Source organism: Gorilla gorilla, chromosome 1, assembly GCF_029281585.2.
Source record: "Gorilla gorilla gorilla isolate KB3781 chromosome 1, NHGRI_mGorGor1-v2.1_pri, whole genome shotgun sequence".
Classification (NCBI taxonomy): Eukaryota; Metazoa; Chordata; class Mammalia; order Primates; family Hominidae; genus Gorilla; species Gorilla gorilla.
This window is the reverse complement of record NC_073224.2, coordinates 178,698,145-178,722,704: the sequence shown is the minus strand read 5'-3', so window position 1 is coordinate 178,722,704 and position 24,560 is coordinate 178,698,145. Positions and strand designations below refer to the sequence as shown.

The window sequence follows — 24,560 nt, the reverse complement described above, 5'->3', positions numbered from 1 at the left end:
TGGTGGTATGAATATTGCTATGACTGCAGAATCCCAGACTTGTCTAGAATCTCTAGTTATAGCTTTCCTCAGCAGTGGGATTCACCAACACACTGAAATAACCTGTCTGTGGCAAAACTCCATAGACAATCCTGTTTTCTCAAATGCTTCAAGGGGAAAAGAAATTCCTGATTTACCCAACCACAGAATCTTCAACCTTCTCATTAAGGCTTCTGCATTTCTTAGGCAAATTGTTACTGTGCCATTCTTACTCCTATCCTTTCACAGAATTATTTTCTGATTATGGATATGACAAGACCCAGTTGATTTTTTCAGAGTTTAGTCATTTATTCTGTGGTTTCAAATCTCTTCTACCATGTTATCTTCCTTCCCCTCTACTCCCCTGCCCACCCCCCCCCCCCCCCCGACACCAATTCTTAATTCCCTTTCTTCCTTTTTTTCTCACCAGGAAGGGATATGTCACAGTAAACCCTACCACCTTGTCATCCAAATTTTCTAGGGAGCCTTAGTTCTGAGGGTCTTCTTCTTGAGGCCTTAACCTTACTTTTAGACAGTTGTCATTATCTTTGTCTAAAGGTCATAGCTAAATTGAATAAAAGGAAAGCTGTGTTTTCCTGTCGATGCACAAAGGCAGTATTGACTTCCCTAATCCAGTTTGCTGAGGGGTGAGAGAATTAAATTAGATATCTAAGCACAGAAATTGAGAGCCTTTGAAAACAAAGATAAGGAGACAAGACTGTGTTTTCCCTTTTCCTGGGAGCTCTGGGCTCAAGATTTTGCAGGTGTGTCATCTGATCCATGGCTTGCATCGATCAAAACTGTGCCAATGCATATTTAATTAGCAAGGGGACCCTGGATGCATTATAGCCATCATCCCTATATTGAATGGACTGTCAGACTCTCCGCACACTTCTCCACCCCCACCGTCCCCTGAACCCGTGCCCCCTCCCTTGCCTCGTTGTTTGGGAAGCTTCTGCATTTTGTCTGAGCAGCTAAAAAGTTTCTTTGTTTTTAGCTGCTGATGCATACAGCGCCACTGAGGAGAATACAAACAAGTAGAGTCCTAAAGTGTTTATTTTGTCTAGGAAGACAAGCTAAACCAATTTGATTCCTTCGGTAAGATTTTCAAACCCTGTAGAAAACCGACAAGAAAAGCAAAAAGAAAATGAATACACTGTTCAACTCTTCATGTATAGAATTAAAAAAAAAAAAAAAGAATTGGTTATATTAGGATTAAAGAAGACTTTGGACAAATATTTTAATAATAGAATTAAAGAATAAATACTTTCTATTATGATAGAAGGTATTTTATTTTAAAAGCTCTGTTTTGATACTTAAATAAGACATTTGTTGTTGGCAAATATTTTATTGATCAGTCTAATTTGCTTGATGCAATTCACCATTCTGACATGAATCTGTCATTACCATTAGGAAATCCAATGCCTGTACAAAAGTTATTTATGATAGAAGGTGACAAAGAGTTAGAGCTGGATGTATTTTTTTTAAAGTTTCCAAGGTTTTGTGGGTGTTTCTGTTGGTGAGAATTCTTAAAGTGCAGGAGGTTTGGAGTTTTGCCACAGACAGGTTATTTCATGGGATTATGGTCACTGTTCATTTTCACACAGGTTCCAAAGCTTGAATATCCAGACAGTGTTGTCTGATAAACAGATGTAATGCACCAAGTCTGCTTAGAATAAAGAGCAACAGACTGTGAGCACATGTTTAGGACTCATTTAAACTCATCAGCATAGTCTAGCTCATAGTTCTCTGTCTCTAGTCTACTTTTGAGGTAGCTTCTTGCTGGTAAAGTAACAAGGAATTATTTTTTTCTCTGCTACAATTTGCTGCAGAGACTCATGGGAAATTCATTTGCATACATCTTGTTACAAAGACTGACTACTTCCTGGCTTAGACAAAGTGTTGCCTGATAAACAGACTTAACACACAAATGTCTGTCTGGAATAAACAACGGCAAGCTGAGATTTACATTTCCATTATCAAAGATAATCTCTTTCCCAGTATATGAGAATTAAGAACCTGTTCTTTAAAACCAGGTCTGTGCTCCTGATGTTTTATACTAGAATCACATCATGTGTCGGTTGGGGTTGATTTTCACAAAGAAACGAAAAACTTGTCGGGATGTGAAGATCTGTAGGGCAGAGGTAAATGTACATTTTGGGGGGCCTTTATGAGTTTCAAAACCAGGTTTTCTTGCTTTATTTTATTTGAACCACACAACATCCTTTTAAGTTAGGCAGAATCATCAGTAGTGTCTCCATTTTACAGATGAAGAAACTGAGATCCAGCACAGTTAAATTATATAGCTGAGGTTTCTAGGACACCATCTTTTTACCATTTCATACTCCTTTCAATGGTGGAATATGAATGCAAGAAAATTAGTACTTTAAGGTGCTACCTGGACTTAAATAGCATGTTTACACTTGATAGAGGGCATTTTATTATTTCAATAAAATTTTGTGCAGACATCCAGATACATGAAAATAATGCATGTAGATTATAACTCAGTTATGCTTCATTTTCATTTGAAGCATGTATTTTATAGTAGGAAAGAATACAGGGACATTTTCTACATTAAGTAGTATAGATGGCTGTATGAGTAATCTTCAAGTATATATCATTCTGTTGAAGAACTCCAAGAACCTAGTGTTAAGATTAATTTTGATTGTGAAAAAAGTGACTAAACGGGGAAATTAAGCACAATTCTGCTATGCAATAATGTTGCAGGGATGGCTTTTTAAGCAGGTCTTTGTTTACATGGGAGTGGGTAGGTGATCGGGTAGACTCAATAACTTGAGTTCTGAATTAATCAGCAGGCACCACTGTGAACACAGCGCCTCTTATGGGGAAAACAAAATTCAAAATGATTACCTAGACATTTTAGTTTAGTTTAGTCAAAGCGTCTTGTCAAAGAAAATGTGAGAAGTTACAAACTTAGTCAAAGTATCATGTTTGCCTGTCTTTTATAATCACCAGCTTCTTACCATTGACTTCATTTATAACATCACTGAAAAAGCTGATCATTACTTGAAATTCAGCCTCGTGCGAAGATTGAAGGTTTAATGATTGAGTCATTTTGTCATTACTTTCAGAGTGACTGAATTTGTCATTTTTAAAGCTTAGAAATGATCCTCCTCTCACTGTCATAACACAACAATAGTTATGCCATTTCATTTTTTTCTCAACGTGTTAGAACTGTGTATCATTCTGCAACCTCCTTGTGCATGTAGAAAAATAACACATTGATGAGTAGGTGATAAGGCAGTTGACTCACTCTTCAACTTAAACAGTCTTATCATCGTACACAGTACCGACTAAACAGATGGGCCCTGGAATACCAACATTAATGAAATACCAGAAAAATTGAATTTCTGTAAATTTAATATTTCACAAACTTGTGGCCAGAAAGGCATTACAAAAAGAAAAGTTTTGAGAAAGAAAATGGTAGTAACCTAGATTATGTAACAATCTTAAGTAGGCCTTGACAATGCAGTACAGGGGAGTGACTAAGGGGTGGATCTCCAGAGCAGCTGGCAGCCCCCAGGGTGGTCTGGTGGAGGGAGCCCTTCCAAGTGGCTGCTGCAGGAACACAGACCTTGCTCCCTGTCTGAATCAGGAGTAGAGGAGATGAGGACCAATGCGTGCAAACTAGCCTGGTCCTTTTGGAGCTAGGAGTTCCCCTGCACCCCGCCACAGCTCCCCATCTCCCTTCGATAAAGGACTTACTCTGCATACATTAATTACTGCAGTTACCGTGTACATATATCTAGACAAACACTCAATTCTAGCTTGCTGGGAAAGTTATAAAGATGAAATTTTGTATTTAAAATCCAGTAATGATAAGATTTCCCATTTAGAGAACCACAGAGTGTTTCCATTTTTAAAGCTTAAGAAAACTTTTATGGTATGACTCACCTCATCATTTATCTGTTTTAGGAACTAGGTTATTGTACGTTAATTTTCATTAAGCGGGCCACAGTTGTGTACATTAATTGACCTTAAATATTAGTTTGGTTATTCACTGAGCTTAAAAGATTTTATTCATTCTCTGGAAATGCTAATAATAATTGCATATTTTCGGTGGTCCGGATTTAGTAATGGTGTTACAGATTTCTGTTTGTTCTTAACCAGACCGTGATGGATAATATTATATTTAGCTGATGGTGTTGTATTCATCAATGTTTACCCTTAAGCTACAAATTGTATATACATATGTACACCTGTACGCTGACATTCTACATTCTAAAATAAGGTTTTTCAAATATTTTCTTCACACTTCAGTCTTTAAGGTCACGGTCATACTGGAAAAAATAGATAATTTTCCTAAATATTACAAAGTATTACAATAATAATTTCTTTTATAACTGCAGCTGTGAGACTAATAAGCAAAATGTGACTATTATAGCTATTTGATTTTCTGGATTTTGTTAATGTAATAAACTTATGGTACTGGCTGATCAAAACAGAGTAATTTTAAAAATTATGTTACTCATAAGAACAGAATTATTTCTCTATTACAACCTTATAGATGTAGAAAAATTAATTCCTTAGCCTCTTTTGCAGAGTACTTATCTTCCCAAACCCTCAGAAACTAAAACTTATCTAAATTTTGAACATCTTTAAGGTCTACAGTTGTAGAGGGTAACCGCTTATTACACTCAGAGTGTAATCACCCTTACTCCTTACTTTCTTTTACCTCAGAAATGTTCCTAACTCTTCATTTATTTGCAGGAAAGTATTCACTCCTGTCTTTGCCTTTTAGTTTTTATACTACAAACAACCCTAGCTCATGAGAGTGGAATTTTTGCTTTATTTCTTTCACTAATATTTTTGGGTTTGGATGCCTTCTGGTTTCTTCATACCGTCTTTTAATTTGGGAGATTTAAAACTGGACATAAAATTCTAACAAAGGCTCTTCAGACTTCATCTTTAGCCAAATCATTATGCATGTAGGGAGGCTGAAACTTAGGCTATATTATTTTTCTAGTGGAACCAGAATTTGTGCTTTTATGGTCCATAGACTTTGGTTGCTATCATGTTGACGGACCAGGAATGACGTTGGTTTGTTTTAGGGTGAGAAGGGTTCCTCACCAGTGTGTCTGCTTTTCCTTTATCAAGCAATTCACAACAGCAGTTGTGAGGATTTTGAGGCAGTCTACAGACACCAGAATATGGTGGGTTTCTCTAATCTTTGTAATTTTTAAATGTGTGAAATATTCCTCCATCATTCATCATTTTAACCTGTATACATTTCTGGAGGGCCTCCTATGTGTCAGATACGGCTTCAGCTCAGCCTCTGTGCTGCGTGGGCCAGTGGATCATAGGAGGTGATTGTCTGCAATTTCTAAACACTGTGTAAGATTTCCAAACCGCTCACAAACCAGAGGGATGTGCCCTATATTCCCTTGCCAGGTCTCAAGAAGCAAGGCATCAAGCAGAGATAAAGGACTTTTTGCCCTCCTTTCTCATCTTAGAAGTCCCACTCCCCTTTCAGGTGTAAGCTTAGCATATTTTTCAGTCACTGACAGTGGTTCAGTATCAGAAGGCTGAACAACAATTGAAATTTCATCTCTTCAGTTCAGCAGTTATTGAACTCCTTGGCTGGGCCAGGCACCCTGTGGAAAGTACCGGGGATAAGAGAAGAGTAGGAAGGAACTCCTTTCTTTAGAAGCTGACATTCTCAGATGGTTTAAACTCACCTTACTACAGCATAATATTAATCACACTGTAAGAGATACATTTGCAATGAAAGACGGACTGGAGAGGACAAAGTGTTTAATTCTAGGTGAAAGGGAAGATTTAGCAATATTCTATCTTTGTTTCTTGCCTAAAGAACATAAAATACATGGAAGAGATATTTATATTTTTGCATCACTCATTTTACCATACTAACATGTTTTTGTCATTCCTCACCTTCCCCAAAGGAATACTGAAGTTTCATTCTGAAGGGGAGTAGACCTGAGGTTTGAGGAGCCGAATATGTGTACATGTAGCAAATCCAGTACAAGGTTTCCGTTCTTGCATTGTACAAGCGTTTGGAAGCAGAGACTAATATGTAGGCATTAGGATTTATTTTATTCCTTTCCCTAGTGATTACGTTGACAGTGAACTATCTTTGTCTGAGTACGCCAGCAATATAGCTGTAGGCGCCATAAAACTGCATAGATGGATGGCTACCAGTTCAATTAAGAGTTCTTAACCTAGCCTCCCATATGCAAACCCTGTCTATTTTAGGTTTAAATTTCTGCTCATAAATTTTTTAAAAATCCAAAGAAACATTGCTTTTCAAGGTTAGGTTGAAGTCTAAGTTTCCTTAAACAAAAAAGCAAATCCCTAGATAGGGAAAAAAAATTGATAACCCTAATGTACTTCCTTACAAGAGCATTTCCAACCCCATCCTTTAAACACAGTGTAAGTAATATTCTCTTCATTGTAATATACAGATCTTCTGGCTTTCAACCAGTAAGCCAGAGAAACTCACTGGTATGGGAGACTCAGATACAAGAAGAACATCCAGTTCTATGCAGTTGGGTTTGTTTTCTGAGGTTCCTAATTATTTAAGGTGGTAGAAATCAATCAACCACGTTATATTTGTCCAAAAGAGTAAGACACAAAGTTACCTTGACTTCTGACAGGTACCTATGGAGTATATAAAGGAGAAAAGTAAATTAATTGTTAACCTTCTTGATAGTGTTTTAATGCAAATGTTTGAGAAAGAGATCTTTCATTTGTATCAATTATACATGGGTAGAAATTAATTTGTAATTTTGGTCATCTGGTTGGCTCCACACTTAACAGCATCAGTGACCTTTTGCAATACCAGAAACAGTGTCCATGCGTCCTCAGCAGAGAATAGCACTAAGACTGGGTAGTTTTGCTCCTTCTTGGCTGAAAAAGAAAATGGTATTGAACGGCCGAGGGTAGAAAATAATTATTGAAGTTTTGAGATCATATACATTTTCTTGTAGATCTTTGGCTTTGCTTGCCCCTTAGCAGGATGGTGCATTTTAGTATGCAGTCCTCAGATGGATAGCGGTGTCTCCAGCTTTTGAATAAAACTAGAAAAATTAAATTCCGTTTTCAGTTTGGCTAGATGCCTTCTCCAGTGTTTGTATCTGAGCTTTCACGAGAATGCGGCGGCCCCTTGCAGACCAACTCTGAGCATTTTCTTGCCACTCCTTTGCTGTTGGTTTGCTTATTTTTCTGTGGCATGGAATTTTAAACTTTCTTTGAACATACCTAATATTCATCTTTTATTGTTGTTCATGTTTTCTATTATTATGCTATGTATCTGTAAAGGTAGGTGACAAACAAACTTAAACAAAAAGTGAAAAGAAGAAAGAAGTCTGCTTTCAGATTATATAAAAAAAAATTTGGGGTCTTTCCCGATCCCTTTTTGCTTTAATATTCATGGATAAATATCGGAAAAGTAATTGGCTATTGTATATCTAATAATTGAGATAAACTATTTTCCATTTATTCATAGAGAAGTGATTAATTATAAAGAGATTACACATAGAAATAGCACATGGATAGAGATGTATGTTTGCTAGTATTATTCCAAAGAAAATATTATGTTTGGCAAAATTTTATGTATCTGTTTCGGGACATGATCAAGAATTTTAATTTTCCCTAAAACAAAATTAGATATTTTGCTTTCATTTTAGTTATAGAAATTAATGGTTTAAGATTTTCCAGAACAAAAACAATGGAGGCATGTCTTTCTCCTAAAATACATTGAATTACTACTCAAAATATTTAATGTGTAATTTCTAATGACAAAATTATAGGCTTGTTTCCTAGAAGAAAAAGAAGGTAGTCATGCTGTATTTTTTAATTGTTTGTGATATATATAATATTAATTTATGTAGTTAAAATTTTAAATATGGGTCAATGTAAATTTGTTTGCATTTCTAATTTTTAGTCCAGGTTTTGTATTTTTTGTAGTTTATTCTGAAGGATTTCTTTAAAGGTTTTTGGCATATAATAATACATTTTGTTTGTGTCTTCTCTGTGGCAATTGTTACAGAACGATAAAAGCTGTCACTTTGCCAGACTGAAATAAAAATTCACTTTTTAGCATCTTCTGTTATTTAAACCTTTGAATCAACATAGAATTTTTGCTATAGTCACCAGGTTAAGATTATCTGAAAATTTTAAAATAGATATTTTTGCTATAGCACTTTCTTATAAGTAAAATCTTCGTTTGCTTAAAAGCAGAGTGTCTTTTAAAGTAATAAATTAGCATTTCTAGACCTAAGGTCACTAGTAGTGCCACTTCTTTCTGCAGCATCTCCAAGAAAGAGAAGGGTGATGCTATAACTCAGTTGCTATAGAAGTAATATTTTCTGTTTAATCACAGTTAAGTGTCATGACCTTTTGACCTTACATTAAACTTGCAGAAATGTGGTTAAATTTCAGGCAGCTAATTCAAAACCTGTGAAGTCAAGTTGAAGTTAGGATGCAAGCTCTCCGCAGATACAGAGGTTTTGTTGAAAAAAAATTTTTGTGTTTGCTTTTAAACAATGTTGTAAACGACTTCAAGTCTCAGAAAACGCTTTATTTTTATATCAAAATTTTTCCCCTTGAAACATTTTGCCTGTTTTTTCTCTCCTCTCCCCAAAAACTGTACCATAAATATGCTTGTTTCTAATTTTGTGAAATTCTTTTGATCTAAGTTAATTTTATCTAATTTAAAAATTAAGTTACTTTGATTTTCAATTATTTCATTTAGAAATTAAGTTAATCAAATTCCTTTTTTAGTTTGAAAATATGATTATATTTTTTAAATTAAAAAATGTTTACTTCTATAGAGGTGTACAAAAATCTGTTTTTGCAAACAAGTCCTTTTAGGATCTCCCAAATGCATCAGTACAAGAAAAAAATAATTCTTATAAAGTAGGGGAAACTTGTACCTTCAGAAAGACTTCTTTGAGTTGTGCAGTTATTTCAAGAAAATGTGATGGAATATTAGGACTCTAGTATTTAATGGTGTTAGTCTGCGTAGTCTGTTGCTGGAATGCAGAGCTAAATATCAACAGAACTTGTTACTGTTGTTTGGGTTGCTTTTATATACCAGCTTCAAAATATGTTTTGACACTTTATTATGTTCTGAATCAAGCTTCAGATGTGTGTAATGAAGGATGAAGTCTTTATCAGACTCGAGTGTATAAATAGTGGAGAAGAGCAGTTTGGAAATGGTCTCTCTAAGAGAATGGTTGCTGAAGAGCTTCAAGTTGTGATCTGGCAAAAGCCAATGCCACCGTAGGTGTCAGCAAACCGGAGCATCCTCTCTAAAGGCACAGGCTGCTGCTGCATTTCCCTCTCTTTCTTTTCTCTTTCCATCTTTTCTTTTTTTCATGTCTCATGTCATTTCTGTAACGTTCCCATTCTTAGTTTATAGGTTGAACCTTTTGAGAAAGTCTGGCACCTCTGATGCACTTTCCCTTGCAGACCCTGTAATTTTTGGCTGTATTTTTATGTTTTTCAGATTCAAGTCAATCTGAAAGTCCCAGCCAGCCAAGTGACGCTGACATTAAGGACCAGCCAGAAAATGGTAAGTTTAGCTTGGGACTCTAGCTGCTGCTTTCAGAGTCCACAGCAGCCAGCAGGCCGACTAAGTGTGAGGATTTGGGGGCCTACCCTATAAGTAGCCCACAGTAGGAACAACTCCAAAGACTCGGAAAAACTCAAGTAGATTACTTTTAATAGGGCAGCTTCTTGTTCTCGGGATCACCCCAGCAGCCTCAGGACCCCCAGCCCTAAACACTATTAGGGTGCCCATGAGAACCTGAATTCCCAAGAACATTGATTACCCAATTAAACTATGAGAAGTGGGGTTAATTTACCAAATCAGATTTTTTTTTAATAGCATTAAGTGAGGAGTCATGGCTTTTTCATTTCATTTTAGTTCTTTAATGTGGCAAATGCCCCATGTTCATCTTCACTATTGATTTAAGATCATTCATTCACAAGCAGTTTTAAGCCTTTTGGGAGCTCAACACTTTGCCAATTCCTTTAAGAAAAAAAAATATCTATGCTTTGAAGGATTTTTCTACCTTAAATTGTCTAAAATAAAATAGTGAGGATACAGGACAGCATTAAATTCCACTGCTGCATAAATATCTAAATTTTCTGTTGCAGATGCTTTATTAAAATAGAACATACATTATATATGAATATCATAATATCTGGTAAAATTTGAATTCGTGGCAGGCACTACAAGTATGAAAAATACTGTCATGGGTTGGAGTTTTATATTGAATAAAACTATCGGTTTCAATAAAAACAGAGACTTCAGTGAACTAGCAGTACCTATCATATAACAAACATTGTGTTACATACTTTCACAGATATCATCTCATAAAATTCCAAAATGTTCTCCTTTGCTGATAGCACTGAGGACTCTGGTGGGATGCTTTACCTTGAAGGGCCTGTGGGGAGAATATGCCATTGTGATTAAAAGCTCAGGCTGTGGGCTGGGCGTGGTGGCTTTCACCTGTAATCCCAGCACTTTGGGAGGCTGAGGCTGGCAGATCACGAGGTCAGGAGTTCAAGACCAGCCTGGCCAACATGGTGAAACCATGTCTCTACTAAAAATAGAAAAATTAGCCGGTCGTAGTGGCATGTGCCTGTAATCCCAGCTACTTGGGAGGCTTAGGCAGGAGAATTGCTTGAACCTGGGAGGCAGAGGTTGCAGTGAGCCGAGATTGCGCCATTGCAGTCTAGCTCTGGGCATCAGAGCAGAACATCTCAGGGGAGGCGGGGCGGCGGAAGCTCAGGCTGTGACCTGCATTCAAATTCTGCCTCTCCTATTTCTTACCTGTGTGATACTGAATAGGTTATTTAACCTCTCAGAGTATTGATTTATTCCTCTAAAACAGGGTAATAATATTACCTGTTTGTTGAAGAGTTAAATAAGATAATATGTGTAATGTGCTTACCATAGTATCTTTCATAGAGTTTATGCTTTAAAAATGTCAGCTGTGGTTCATTGTGACTTTTATTATTTTTCTTGTCAATATAATTCTATCATTGTTTGTTTTTCACCCACTTTGAATGACCCCATTGCTTGAGTCTCTTCCTTTTGTTGTTCTGTACATTGTTCCATGTTGATCTCCATCCAATCTTTTGGAAAAGATAGGCAAACAGAATTATGTTGGTATTGTGGGGTGAAGGATCAAGTTTACCACATTAGCTATCCTATCACTGATTTTTCAGAATATGTTTCATTTCCTACCCATGAGAAATTTGATTACACTGCTGGATTCTAGCATTAAATATGGACTGCCTGGCAATTCCTCTCCTCATCCTGGTATTTTGGTGATATTTTCTTTATCAAAGTTGTCTTTTTAAAGCAGGCAGTTAAAAAAAAAAAGAGAACTCTGGAGGTTTGTTTTTAGTGTCATATACAGCTACATCTTATTTTTTGTTGACATTTTAAAGAGTGGTATTTATAGACTAGTTTCGTTCTTTATTTTCCACTTGACTTGTAGGTGATGCCTTCAAAGTTTCACTTTTTTCTACATATTGTATTTGTGCATAATCTCCCTAAAGATGTCTCCAGAGGTATAATTTTATTTTCATCTTCAAAAATGTGTGGACTGTACGGGTGTGTAGTTCGCGTATTTAGGTCTGGCCGCCCCTCTAGCAGGCCTGCGATTCATCTGTCTTCATAAAATGGCCAGCAAGCTGTTCACATGCAAATATAAATTGAGAGCATGAGAGGCCTGGCATGCCTTTCTGGAGCTGCCTGCAATCCCAATATTGTGTGTTTCCCATTCCAGAAAGCAACCAGGATTGAGCCTGGATTTTTTGGCCAAAGGCAGAGAGATACTAGCCAAGTTCACTTTTAACCTCAGATCACTTGATGCTACTACCTCAAGGATTTACACTATCATTTTGGGGAAATCATGTGAGTTCAAAGAAAGAAAGTATTAATATCTAGAAGATAAAGTAATAAATTCCTGTCTTTCAGTTTTCTATTTGTTTCAAAGAAAAAGTAGTAGAAGCTGGCTTATCTTAGCCCCAGTTGAAGAATTATCAGCCTACTCAGTTTTCTGCCTCTTGTCATCTCAGATGAAGTTAGTGGAGGAAAAATGATTTTTCTCTTTTCCTTAAAGACACGTAATCCCAAAAGGAATAAATGAAGATTCAGGGCTTGGTATTTACATGCATTAGATAAGGTTCTACTCTGTGGCGTTGCGTTGATCAAGAGAATGTTTCCTCTTTTTCATTACCTCAGGTATGAAGATGAAGTGTGTGTTTCGTTTTTGTTTTGAAAGAGGGAACTCTCATAGGTGTATCAACAAAGCTCTAAGAAATTTTGGAATCTTGCTGATTGAAGAAGTAACAGACTTAATTCTTCAAATAAAATGGGAATTCATTACTTCACATATATGTATGTGTGTGTATATATATATGTATGTTTGTATGTATGCGAAAAAATAATACTTTTTATCCTAGCTCTTGAGAAGGGTAATGGGAAATGAATGGTATTTCCCTAGTAAACCATGGAGAATGAATAGACAAATGGTAACACGCTGTTTCATCCCAAACCGTAAACTGGGCCATGTAACTTTACATAAAGTGGATGCAGCTGTTTCTTCCCTGTCCAACTAGTCTGCTTTTTCTGTGGAATTTTTGCTTTCTTTTCTTGTACTCCCTTAAGACTCAACTGTAAAAGAAAACAAATCTTTGTCCAATTAGAGCATTAGATGGGAATTTTGAAGGAATTATCTGAAGCCCAGCGATAAAATATCAGAAGCTCTGAAACTCAAAATTGGTATAATATAATGGGTAAAAACTCTGCCTCTGGAGTCAAAAAGACCTGAGTTCAAATTAAATAATAGCTGAGTGACTGAGTAAGGTACACCCCAATCTCAGTTTTCTTACCAGTAAAACAGAAATACTAAAAGGAGGCCAGGTGCAGTGGCTCACGCCTATAATCCCAGCACTTTGGGAGGCTGAGGTGAGTCGATCACTTGAGGTCAGGAGTTCGAAACCAGCCTGGCCAACATGGTGCCCGTCTCTACTAAAAATACAAAAATTAGCCAGGCATAGTGGCACATGCCTGTAATACCACTACTCGGGAGGCTGAGGCAGGAGACTATCTTGAATCCGGGCAGCAGAGGTTGTAGTGAGCCAAGATGGCACCACTTCATCCAGCCTGGGTGACAGAGCAAGACTCCATCTCAAAAAAAAAAAAAAAAAAGAAAAGAAAAGAAAAGAAATAAAATACTAAAAGGACATATCTCATGAGTGTTAAACTGAGAATATGCATACAAAATAGCATTCTGCCTGGTTCACAGTAAGGACTCAAAGGAAGGTTACCATTACTACCTTCCAGTTAAAGCTTGTCGTATTTACGAGTACGTATATTCAAGAGGTCCAAAGCTGGGAGCCTTGGAGTGGAAGGGGATGGCGTCAGAAATATACCAAGACTTTTAGAGACATCTTTAGTGGGTACTTACCCTGCTCTGAAATGTCAGACATGGGTTTCCCAAATCCCCACAATCCCCATGGTGCCACGTCTGTTTTCCCGTTTTGTTTTATCCTCACAATCTGTTCATCTCCCATGAGTTTGAGAACCAGGGAATTGCAAAAAGGATTCAGAGTTGCTGGAATCTTCAGAATGAGTGCTCAAGAAGGTGATTCTGGAAAGAAGAGACTTCTCCTAGATGTCTTTAATTTTAGCTGAGTTTTTCCTTGGCACAAACCAAATAGAATCTGGCTTATTAAAAACTATAAGCTGATTAAGGGTAGGATTTATGACAAATTCCTTTTAAAAAAAATCCTGCACAGCCCGTAGATCTGTGCCTTGAACTTAATGGGTACCTAGTACTCATTTGCTTAATGAATAAAATTAATAAGTAGATGAATATATTGTCGTTACTCCCAAATATTTTTGGAGTATCTGTTCACTCTTGATTTACATAGAGATTTTAAGAAAAACAAACAAACAAACAAAAACGCTCTGGAGAAGCTGAAAACCTAATTTGGGTGTGGGGGAAGGCTGTACTCAGACACATGGACAGAGATTAACAGATGTAACTAGTAGGTCTAGGAAGCCAAAGCTGAGGGCTAGGTACTAATGGGAATAGGACATCAAGTTGTCCCTCTCCCCTTCCTGCCCGCCCCCACCCCCACTTCAATGAGCAGGTGTGGTCAGATGTTTGAAACATCACCATTTCAGTTTATGCATGATGCTTGATTACCGTAGGGAATGCAGTTCAGACAAAGTTCCCAGCTCTGATTGGTATCATTTAATCCTTTATTATATCACTGAATCTGGCTTTTCCAGAGCTCCTGAAGGTTTTAAGCCTTATTTGTTGGACTTAGACTTAGAACATCGATTTAAACAACTTCTGTGAACTCCCATGACATACTTTGGTTACTTTAAACATATTTATGGGACAGAGCATTTAAAATGCCTGCCTGATATTTACAGGGCCTGTGAACAGTCCTCCAAAGCTTGCATTCTGTGGTGTATCAGGTCAGTCATTAATGAGGATAAAGCTTATGTGATAGCCTTCTTACTTAATTCAAGGCACACTTCTGTAGGGCTGCACTGAGTCAGTGTCTGAGGCAACAGTATAGGCCAGCGCTGGCACTCTGAAAACACACCCCCACTGGCTCTCACTGTTATCCGTGAAAGCATCCTTAACTAAAAAAAGAAAATGTGGGGCTCCCTTGTCAGAAAGAAATGCTATCTTCACCTGGTTATTTTTCCCTTCTATTTGCGATTTCTCATCACCTGCACAGACTGCTAGTAATAACTTTATCATAGTGGTTTTTAAAATGTGATATTTATAACAAGAAATCAGAATTGGTATTTAGATGATTTCCTTTAGGTTTAATCATGTTTGTTCCTCCTCATTTATCTGGTAGTTGCACATATGTTGGTGGCATCAACCCTCAGATGGGTCTTTGCAATCAGTGGAAGCCCATTAATCATGATGCTTGCCCCAGATTTTGAAAATTTCCAGCTCTACCTGCCAATTTGAAAATTACCCTGGAGTATTGGTTGAATCTAGCTTTCATGTTCACCATCTTCATTTATGTCGTTCACATCCTGAATTGTTAAAAGAGGTATCATTGTTAAATGTTGCTAGGTGAACAAGGAATGTACTTCTTTTCATCCGTAATTGTTGCTATTTCATGCATTATTATTTAACTCATTGAATTTTTAATGTTTACGAAATAAGTTTTAGTGCAACTGACTTCCTGACTTAAGATTTATGTGTAGGGCCGGCCACAGTGGCTCACGCCTGTAATCCTAGCACTTTGGGAGGCCAAGGCGGGTGGATCACTTGAGGTCAGGAGTTCAAGACCAGCCTGGCCAACATGGTAAAACCTGGTCTCTACTAAAAATACAAAAAAAAAAAAAAAAAAAAATTAACCAGGCGTGATGGCAGACGCTTGTAATCTTAGCCACTCGGGAGGCTGAGGCAGGAGAATCGTATGAACCCAGAAGGCAGAGGTTGCAGTGAGCTGAGATCGCACCACTGCACTCCATCCTGGGTGACAGAACGAGACTCTGTCTCAAAAAAAAAAAAAAAAAAAAAGATTTATGTGTAGGATTTACTTTGTAATTTGGGGCTGAGAAGAGAAACCTATAAATTTCTTTTTCTCTTTTTGACATTATTCTCTTTAAAAATTGTGGGCCTTCTTTTTTAAGGTTTTAAATTGTTTTTACTACCTCCTCACATGTATAGTAGATATATTACAATATTATATTGCAATATTTATATATAGTGGGAAGGCAAAATAAAATTGATAATTCAAAACTGCAAAAATAGTCACTGCTGGATGGACTGCTTGTTTTAGGAACTGTTTTGATGAATGTGTCATTTAGTTGGGTGATTTAAAAAAATTTGGAGGCAATGCAACCTTACAGTTTATGTTTTACTGGGAAAGAAGGAGCATTCTAGCACCATTGACTTGTAAATGCAGTTTATCAATATTTCATAATTTGCATGACTTTCTTTTACAATTACCTAGCAACAGTTCTTCTCTGCAGTGTTCCTTCAAAAAACCCCGCAGGGACAGACACAGTAGAGTGACCACCAAAATAGCAGCAATAACAGTTATGATCAATATTCTAAAGTATGTAAAGGTCCCAACTCAGGGAGACATTAAAACCTAAATGCCTTCTGGTTTCCAGATCTGTATAATTAAATTCTGACTGATGAATTTTCAGCAATGCAATGGAGCTAGTCTCTCTTCTTTAAGAGACTAGGGAACTAGAATTTGGTTTCATCTGAAATTTCAGTCTGAAACTAGGTGAATTTTGCTTTCTTAAGAATTGTTAGCAGGTGTGACCCATCATTGTTTGCAAAGGCTCCTTAGAAATGCCTCCAGACAAAGGAAATTCCTGAGTCTTTCTCTGTGAAAGATGAGGTGCCATCCTAGGCTGGGGGCTTCCCCAAGTGCATGACGCAGTGGAGGCTGCAGAGCTTAAGCCAAGGGATCCAGTGTACTTAAGGCGCCTTTTCAACTGAAAAATGGGGGGTGTGGGGGGAGATTTGTAGCCATTTTAAAGTAGTCTTATCCTCACACATTATGAGTATTTTATTGTCTTCACACAGAGAATAACTAGCTGAACAGACTTTAGGTTAGTTGGCTAGTAGCCAAAATAGGAAATGTTTTAGATCCTATTCCCCTGATTTTCAAGTTCTAAAATGGACTGACTGGGTGGTCTGTTTCAGACGTCTTCCCCTCCCCACTCCCCCCACCTCCAGCCCTTCACACACAAAGAGTTACACAGGAAAGAAGAAAAAAAGGGATTTCTTGCTGGTCCTCAAATTCATTTGTGCCTCTGACTCTTATCCCAGGAGAGACCCAGGAGTGCCCATTGAATGTAACGTTCCAAGTAGAAAAGCATTTTAAAGTGTGTATTTAGAATGTATCTGGAATTGCGTAAATATATACATAGATCTAGATTCTAAAAATATGAAAATATGAAGCAATACAATTTATGCAGTATTTGAATTGGACTCAAAAAGGAAATCAAATGAGGAGCCGTCATCAAATCACAGTGCGGTAGAAGGTGCACCTGGTGTTTGGCTACAGCTCCATCTGCCATTGCTCTGTTTTCCCTGTGATCTAAGCCTGGAACTAGTATGACAGGACCCTTTGACAGAGATATCCTTAGAAGGACCACTTCTAATGGCCACTTTTCATACCTCCCCATCAATTAAAAACCAGCGTGGTAAAAGATCAGGGGGGCGAGCTGGGGTCAGGAATTGGGTATGAGCTTTCCTTGCCACAAATAATAGGGTCACTTCTGATTTTAAATTTGAATGTGAATTTGTTGTTTTTAAGCCTGTACATTATTTTTTGGAAGGAATTACCTATTTGTGGATAATATTAGTAAACTGAATGTAATATAAATAATGTATTTGGGGATTTGGAGTCACTAATCCAGATTGATTAGTTGCCTGCTAGAAAAATTCATGTGGCCACAAGAATTTTTGGCACCTTTTCTCCCTGCAGCTTCCTCATTCTTTTTCTCTTCTTCAGGTTTTACTTAGCTCCAGGCAACTCTTTTCCCCCTGGCATTAGCTTGTCGTTAAGGAAATCTAGTGGGATATCTCAAATAGGGGTGGAGGGTAGGGGGCACTGTTTGCTTCAGATTACTCTGCCCCATCTCAGTTGTGAATTTCTATACTTGGTTGATTTTAACCCAAAGGGAACCAGGGAGTCTCATATGGCTTATCCACAGGCATCATATGGTGAATATCCAAAAAGAGAAATGTAAGGATATTGTGGCAAGGCTCAGCAAAATAGGAATAGCTTTCCAACAACCTTTCCACGAAGGAAAGTCAGTGTTTTCTTAGATCTCTGTAGGTATTTTACAACCAGAGAGCTTCTCAGCAAGTAGCACTTGTAAACTCAGAGATGAACAAGAAGAAGCCAAATCACAGCTTCCGAATAGGTCAAATTAGCAAAAGAGACTTGCCATTAAAAGCCTGACACTGAGCATCGGTTAAGGGAAAATCAGTTGTCCAAGTCACTTAAAGACTTGTACCTCAATTTTCTCATAAGTAATTTAACAGATCATTCTTAAGAATTGCTGGATAGGCCGGGCAGGATGGCTCACGCCTGTAATCCCAGCACTTTGGGAGGCCAAGGCAGGCGGATCACGAAGTCAGGAGATTGAAACCATCCTGGCTAACACTGTGAAACCCTGTCTCTACTTAAAAAAAAAAAAAAAAAAAAAAAAAAAATTAGCCGGGTGTGGTGGCGGGTGCCTGTAGTCCCAGCTACTTAGGAGGCTGAGGCAGGAGAATGGCATGAACCTGGGAGGCAGAGCTTGCAGTGAGCCGAGTTCGCGCCACTACACTCCAGCCTGGGCGACAGAGCGAGACTCTGTCTCAAAAAAAAAAAAAAAAATTGAATTGCTGTATATATTTGGACTAGGTATTGGATGTGTTAAGGGAATACAGAGATAGAGCAGACATCCTGCTCTTGAGAACCTGATAGTCTAGTAAAAGGGAAAAGACACCATTTGTTCATTCATTCATTCAACAGGTATTTATCAAATACACTCTAAGAACCAGGCATGTTCTAGGCATCACACTGAGCAAAACAGAAAATCCTACTCTTAATTTAGCTTACCTTCTTGGGGAAGGAGACAGACAATCAGCTGATTAATACACATGTCACATGCCAAGTGGCATCAAACATTATAAAAGAAAATAAGGCAATATAAGGGATTAAAGAAGGGAGGATGTGGGTACTGTCTTATAAAGGGTGGTAAAGGAAGGCCTTTCTGATGTGTTGACATTTGAGTTAAGTCCTAATGAAGTCAAAGAAGTGAATTATGTAGATATTAGGGACATTTATTCTAAGAAGAGGAAACATTAAATATAACAGCCCTGAGACATGCTGGAAGAACATTAAGGGGGTTGGTGTGGCTTGAATTGTACAAACAAGGGAGAGAATAGTTGGAGATGAGTAGCAGGAAGGCAAATCATATTGGATCTTGTAAGCCAAGGAAAAGATATGGGACATCCTTGAAAAGCCATGGTATACTCTGGAAGAATGCACATATGAGTCCATTCATTTCTTGATACAGTAGATATGCCCTGATCCCCTACACTGTGATAGTCACTGTTCTAGATAATGAGTGTTCAGTGGGAAGCAAAGTAGACAGAGTTTAGTGTGGAGTTGTACACAAAGGCCTCATTCATAGCATTGTTAAGGAATGAGACTCTGATTTGTCATGGCAATATCTTTTAATACCTCCAAAGGTTTCTCCTCGTGCATGTATTACTAAAAGCCAAGTTACTTGCATGGAATAATATTTGGTTTCACATACCCAATTGTGTAAACAATTATTTCTCAAAATGGAGGTCGAAATCTGTGGAGTTTCAGCTTACCCCTGCTCTCGTGACCCCATTAGATTATAACCCCCAGGTCTCACATACATTCACCATGAAGGTGGATTTTGTTCCTTAATAGTTGCCAGATGTAGCACAATGGTGGCTCACACCTGTAATCCCAGCACTTTGGGAGGCCAAGGCAGGTAGATCACTTGTGGCCGGGAGTTTGAGACCAGCCTGGGCAATATGGCAAAACCCGTGACAGAGCAAGACTGTCCCCAACCCCTCCCCCCAAAAAAAAAACAAGATGCCAAGTTAAATTTGAATTTCAGATAAACAGTGAATAATTTTTTAGTACTGCATGAAATATACTTACACAAACAAAGTATTCATTGTTTGTCTAGACCAAGTTTTGTATTTTATCTGGCAACCAGTTGTAATTCTCCACATATTCCTGTGGAGGTTACATAGGCAATAGTAACAGCAGTGTATGAAAAGGTTTGATTAGTCTGTGATGATTTCACTGATCACAAAAGGTCAAACCACTGGAATTTAACCCACTGAAAATGAAATCTGGGAAGAGTACTACAAAGTTCTAGTGACTTGGCTGCTTAAATTCCATTCCTCCCGCATCTGCTGGTACCTAGCCCAGTAGTTTTCTTGGAACAATAAACCACTTGTGAGGCACAGTCAATAGGTACAATATAATAGTTGAGAGCCACTCAGCCCATGCAAGTGAGTGTATAAGTTTAATTAGTCGTGTATTAATTGAGTAAGCCACTGCGACACTGTGTGAGCCCATACGTCCAGTTACTGGCAGACCATTTACTCACGAAAGATGATGAAAATAGGAAATCAGTCAAATAATAGAGCATTTGGAATTCGCACATCCAAAGGTGAAGTAGAGAAATGGCATTTCTGATAAACTTGAAAATAGAAGGGGCCATATTTTTCATGTGCAATATGGAATGATAAATGTATATGTTTTCATCTGTAATTGGGACAACTTTGCTAGATATGACAAATCTTGTTTGAACATGTTAAAGAAATATAGTATAACCTTTGAATCCTCCTGCTTTAAAAAAGAATAGTGTTCACAGATTCAAGGAAAACAATTTTGGAAATAGGGTTAAACTCTATTAGGCTTAAAGCCAGATAATAACAAAAATAATGATTTTTGGTGATAATAATCATAATAGTAGCTCACAATCATTGTGGACTTTCTGTGTGCCAGTATGTTAGTTTGGGTCCTCCAAGAATAATATGTCCTGATAGGACAAGAGATTTATCGGGGCAATACCTATCAAATATAAAGGGGGACAGAGCAAGAGTAGATTGAGAGAACTTTTAGGCTGCAGTACAGTTCTGACCGGTGGGAAAGGAGGAGGGAAGAATGAGAGATTGGGTTGGAAGAATCCCAGAGCTCTCACTCCCATTGCCTAGGCTGGAGTGCAGTGGTATGATCACGGCTCACTGCAGCCTCAACCTCCCAGGCTCAGGTGATGCTCCCACCTCAGCCTACCAAATAGCTGAGACTACAGGTACACACCACCACACCCAGCTAATTTACTGTATTTTTAGTAGAGACGAGGGTCTCACTATGTTGCCCAGGCTGGGTTCAAACTCCTGGGCTCAAGAGGTCCACCTGCCTCAACCTCTCAAAGTGCTGGGGTCACAGGTGTGAGCCACTGTGCCTGGAGTAAGCTTCTAAGAAAATTTTGACCATGCCAATGGAGAGTCCCTGAGCTTAAGTCCCCTGTTGGAAGAATTCTGTGTTTTATAGGAATGGGTCTGTGTTGGTATCCTCCCCCTCAGTTATTGGCTGGAAACAGCCTGGAGGAAGTGTGGCCTTTAAGCAAATGTGGTGGTGGATTCAGAGGAGCAGCCCTGTTAGGCAACCATGTTCCTTGCAACAGGTGATCAGGGTGGACCATTTTTATTCATGGCCACCAGAGCCATGCACTGTGCTGAGTTCTAATATTCATGATCTTATATCATCTTAATATAATCCTATGGAGGTAGGTGCTATTAGTGTGCCCATTTTACAGATTAGGAAACTGAGACACAAAGAATTTAAGTAGCTTGTCCCACAGTCAAGAAGGCATAAAGGGTATTCAGACTCAACTCTAAGTCCAGAGTCTTAACTGCTTAACCATGACATTCTATTAGAGAAAGAATGGAATTCAAACTCTGGTTCTATAATGTATTGATTTTATAAATTTGAACAAGTTATTTAAACTCTTAAACTTTTATTTTCTAATGTATAAGGTGCGATGTCATCACCTTCCCAGGAAATGTGTTTTCGTTGCTGTTTTGTTCTGAGCACAAACAACGTTAGTTCCTTTTCCTTCCTCTTGTTTTGCTCTCATCTAGGATCGTCATCTCTTCCTTTATTTCTTATCTCATCTTCCCAGGTATCTGCCTCAGCCTTGTTCAGGCACCCACAGGCTTAACTACATCCTCAGAACTAACAGGATTGTTTCTGTGTGGATTATATGTCTGGATGTAGATATGTGGAAAGTGCTGAGCACTTGCAACAATCCATAATAGATACTCAATAAAATGTAGCTCACCTTCTCTCTCATCCACCTCATTGCCTCATAGACATGAACTAGGTGCCAGGGACATCTTCTTTTTAAGTTTCTTTTTTTTTTTTTTTGACAAAATATACATTTTTATAGAAAAATTGCATTCTTATTTTTTTATGAACACTTTGTTCTTTTTTTCTACAGTCTCAAGTGTTATGAGTATATGGTACTTTAATAGATAATTTTAAACAATGGACTGAGTTTTCATTTGATTTTTCTGCAGGAGGTGGAGACTATAAAATGAGGTTAGTTGCAAGGTATTTATACCAGATGCCATTATGTTTGTTAGATGGCATAAAACAATTATGATTGCCAATAAATTTAAAAGTGTTTCCATTGCAAAAGATGTAGGAGTATAGTTTTACTGAAAACATAAAATGTTTCTTTTCATTCCCCATTTTTTGTGCAGTACAATAGAAATTTGTGCCCCATTCCTTTCATTTTAGATTTCTGAATTATTTAAAAGAATTGGTTAATTCTCCATTTCAAGTGAGCAAGACAAAGTTCATTAGGATATCTGATTCCTAGCAGGTCCCACATTCACAGATCATGTTAACTCCATAGAGAGGTTTATCTTCTTTTAAAATTACAAATGCTACCCAAACTGAAAGCTTTTCAGTTTAATGCATTGTTACAGCTTTGAACTCTTCAGTAGGATCCTAAACAATAGAAAGAAGGAAAATGAAGCACCTTGTTGTCCGAGCTTGAGCCAGTTCTAAAAGTAGCAGTGCAGAACGTCTATGTCCTTTCAATTCTAGTGGATTTGCAACACAATATCATGAAAGGCATGCAAGTAAACCTTAGCACGTGCTCCACCAGTAGTTACCAACTGGTGGTCCTTGAAGGGAGCCGGAGGAAAAATCTTAAAAGAAATTATGCATTTTTTCCCCTTAGATAAAGCTGCACTGGCTGAAGATTTTTGCTTTTGACTTTATGCTCGTGAACTCATGGGTTCTCTTATACTTACAGAGACTCTGGCAGTTATAGTCTGGATTCATTTAATGAAAGGTAGGGGAGTGATGAATTATCTATTATTTAGCAAAGATGGTAAATTAAATACTTTGAGAAGCTGGCCTTATGAGAGGAAATGATTACAAGTTGTCCTTAATGGTAAGAAGATACAGAAGCCTGTGCTGTAGACCACTGGTTAATAGCCTTTAACCTTCTCTTAGGAAAGACGAAGAAAGAAGAGAAAAGCAGGTGCTAGGAATAGCCAGTCAAGACTGGTTGTAGCAGGTGCTGCCTGTCATCTCCATTGTACCCCTTTCCGGTGTTCTTTCAGCAGATATTGTTGAATTCAGTTCTATCTGAGCAGAATTGATAGTGAGGCCGATGTGGAAAGCAACTCAGAATAGGAGAGTCAGGTGGTACTTCTGTATGTAAATTGACTAGGAAAGCGTAGCTTTGAAACAAAAGATTCTAACAAAGTTTCATAGCCCAATCACATGTAAGTGTGTAGAACATTTGAGTTTTGGACTCTGATCTCTGTGGATTTTTTTCTGTGCATTCATAAGAGAGGCACAAAAATTGACTGTGGTTGAATAATACTATGTACTGTAAACTTTAGATTGTTTGAATATGTTAATTTGATGTAATAATTCTAAGATATAGAGGACAAGGAAACTGAGGCTCAGAAGTTCAGGCACATGTTCATGATCAATAGCAAGTGAGTGCCTGCTTCATCTTTCTTGGGAGAGCTTTGAGAATAAACAGGGATAACGGATAGTGGTGTGCTTTGAAATGTTTTGTACTCAGCAGCTATAATCTCAAATAATTTGTATTGTTAGGTTTTCAATGTATTGACTATTCTGTCCCCTTACCCCAGGGAAAGTATAGACTTGAGGTCAGGGAATAACAATGGCATATGACATGTAAGTATGGTGACATAATGTCATATGATATACTACATAATATATGTATTATAGTGTTACATGCATTATGTATTACATTATTGAGTAAATATGTATTATATTACAATGTGTAATCTGTAGTCCTTATAATCTATTAGGACTTTGACTGAACACCAGTCAATGAAAATAGTAAATGTCACAGTATACTGAAAGTGAAGCCAGTGAGAGAGAGTCTGCAGAATTCCACATTTTCCTCAGGATACCTCGCAGACCATGGGTGACACATGGCCACCTGACATTGGTACCAAGTGAGGGAGAATGCATTATTAGAAATAAACATCATTTTTTCAAAGACGACTTATTTTTAAAAGCTACAGTATAAATGGAAGCTCCAGTGATTTCTTTGGATACCGCTAATTTGTGTTTTAAGGAGACCACTATTCTAGACTATGTGCTCCCTGAGGGCAGAAACTAGTGTATTATATTCCAAACAAAATGGCACTCAGTAAATATTTTAGGGTGAATGAATGAATGGGTAAATGAATGAATCTTGTGTTCAGGAGTTTAAGTCTTTTCAGGGGAAAATAATACATAATCATAAGTTATCCCCCTCCTTCCAATTGATCTTTCTTAATTGTACATATATTTATTAATATATAATCCCTGTGCCAGGCAGTGGGCATATCCACATAAAAGAGATACCAACCCCATACTCCTTGAGTACATATTCTAGCAAAGGATACAGATATTTAGGCAGATAGTTGCATAAAATGTGA

The 24,560-nt window shown here is 37.7% G+C and overlaps 1 protein-coding gene across 4 annotated transcripts in view; it reads left to right on the top strand.

Moving 5' to 3' along the window:
• Positions 1 to 24,560, top strand: part of NFIA (nuclear factor I A) — a 388,160-nt gene that overhangs the window by 190,861 nt on the left and 172,739 nt on the right. For all 4 annotated transcript variants that reach the window (XM_055361791.2, XM_055361718.2, XM_019019125.4 and 1 more), the window contains exon 3: positions 9,509 to 9,574. In XM_055361791.2, the coding sequence (XP_055217766.1) occupies positions 9,509 to 9,574 (66 nt within the window). The remainder of the gene's footprint in view (positions 1 to 9,508; positions 9,575 to 24,560) is intronic.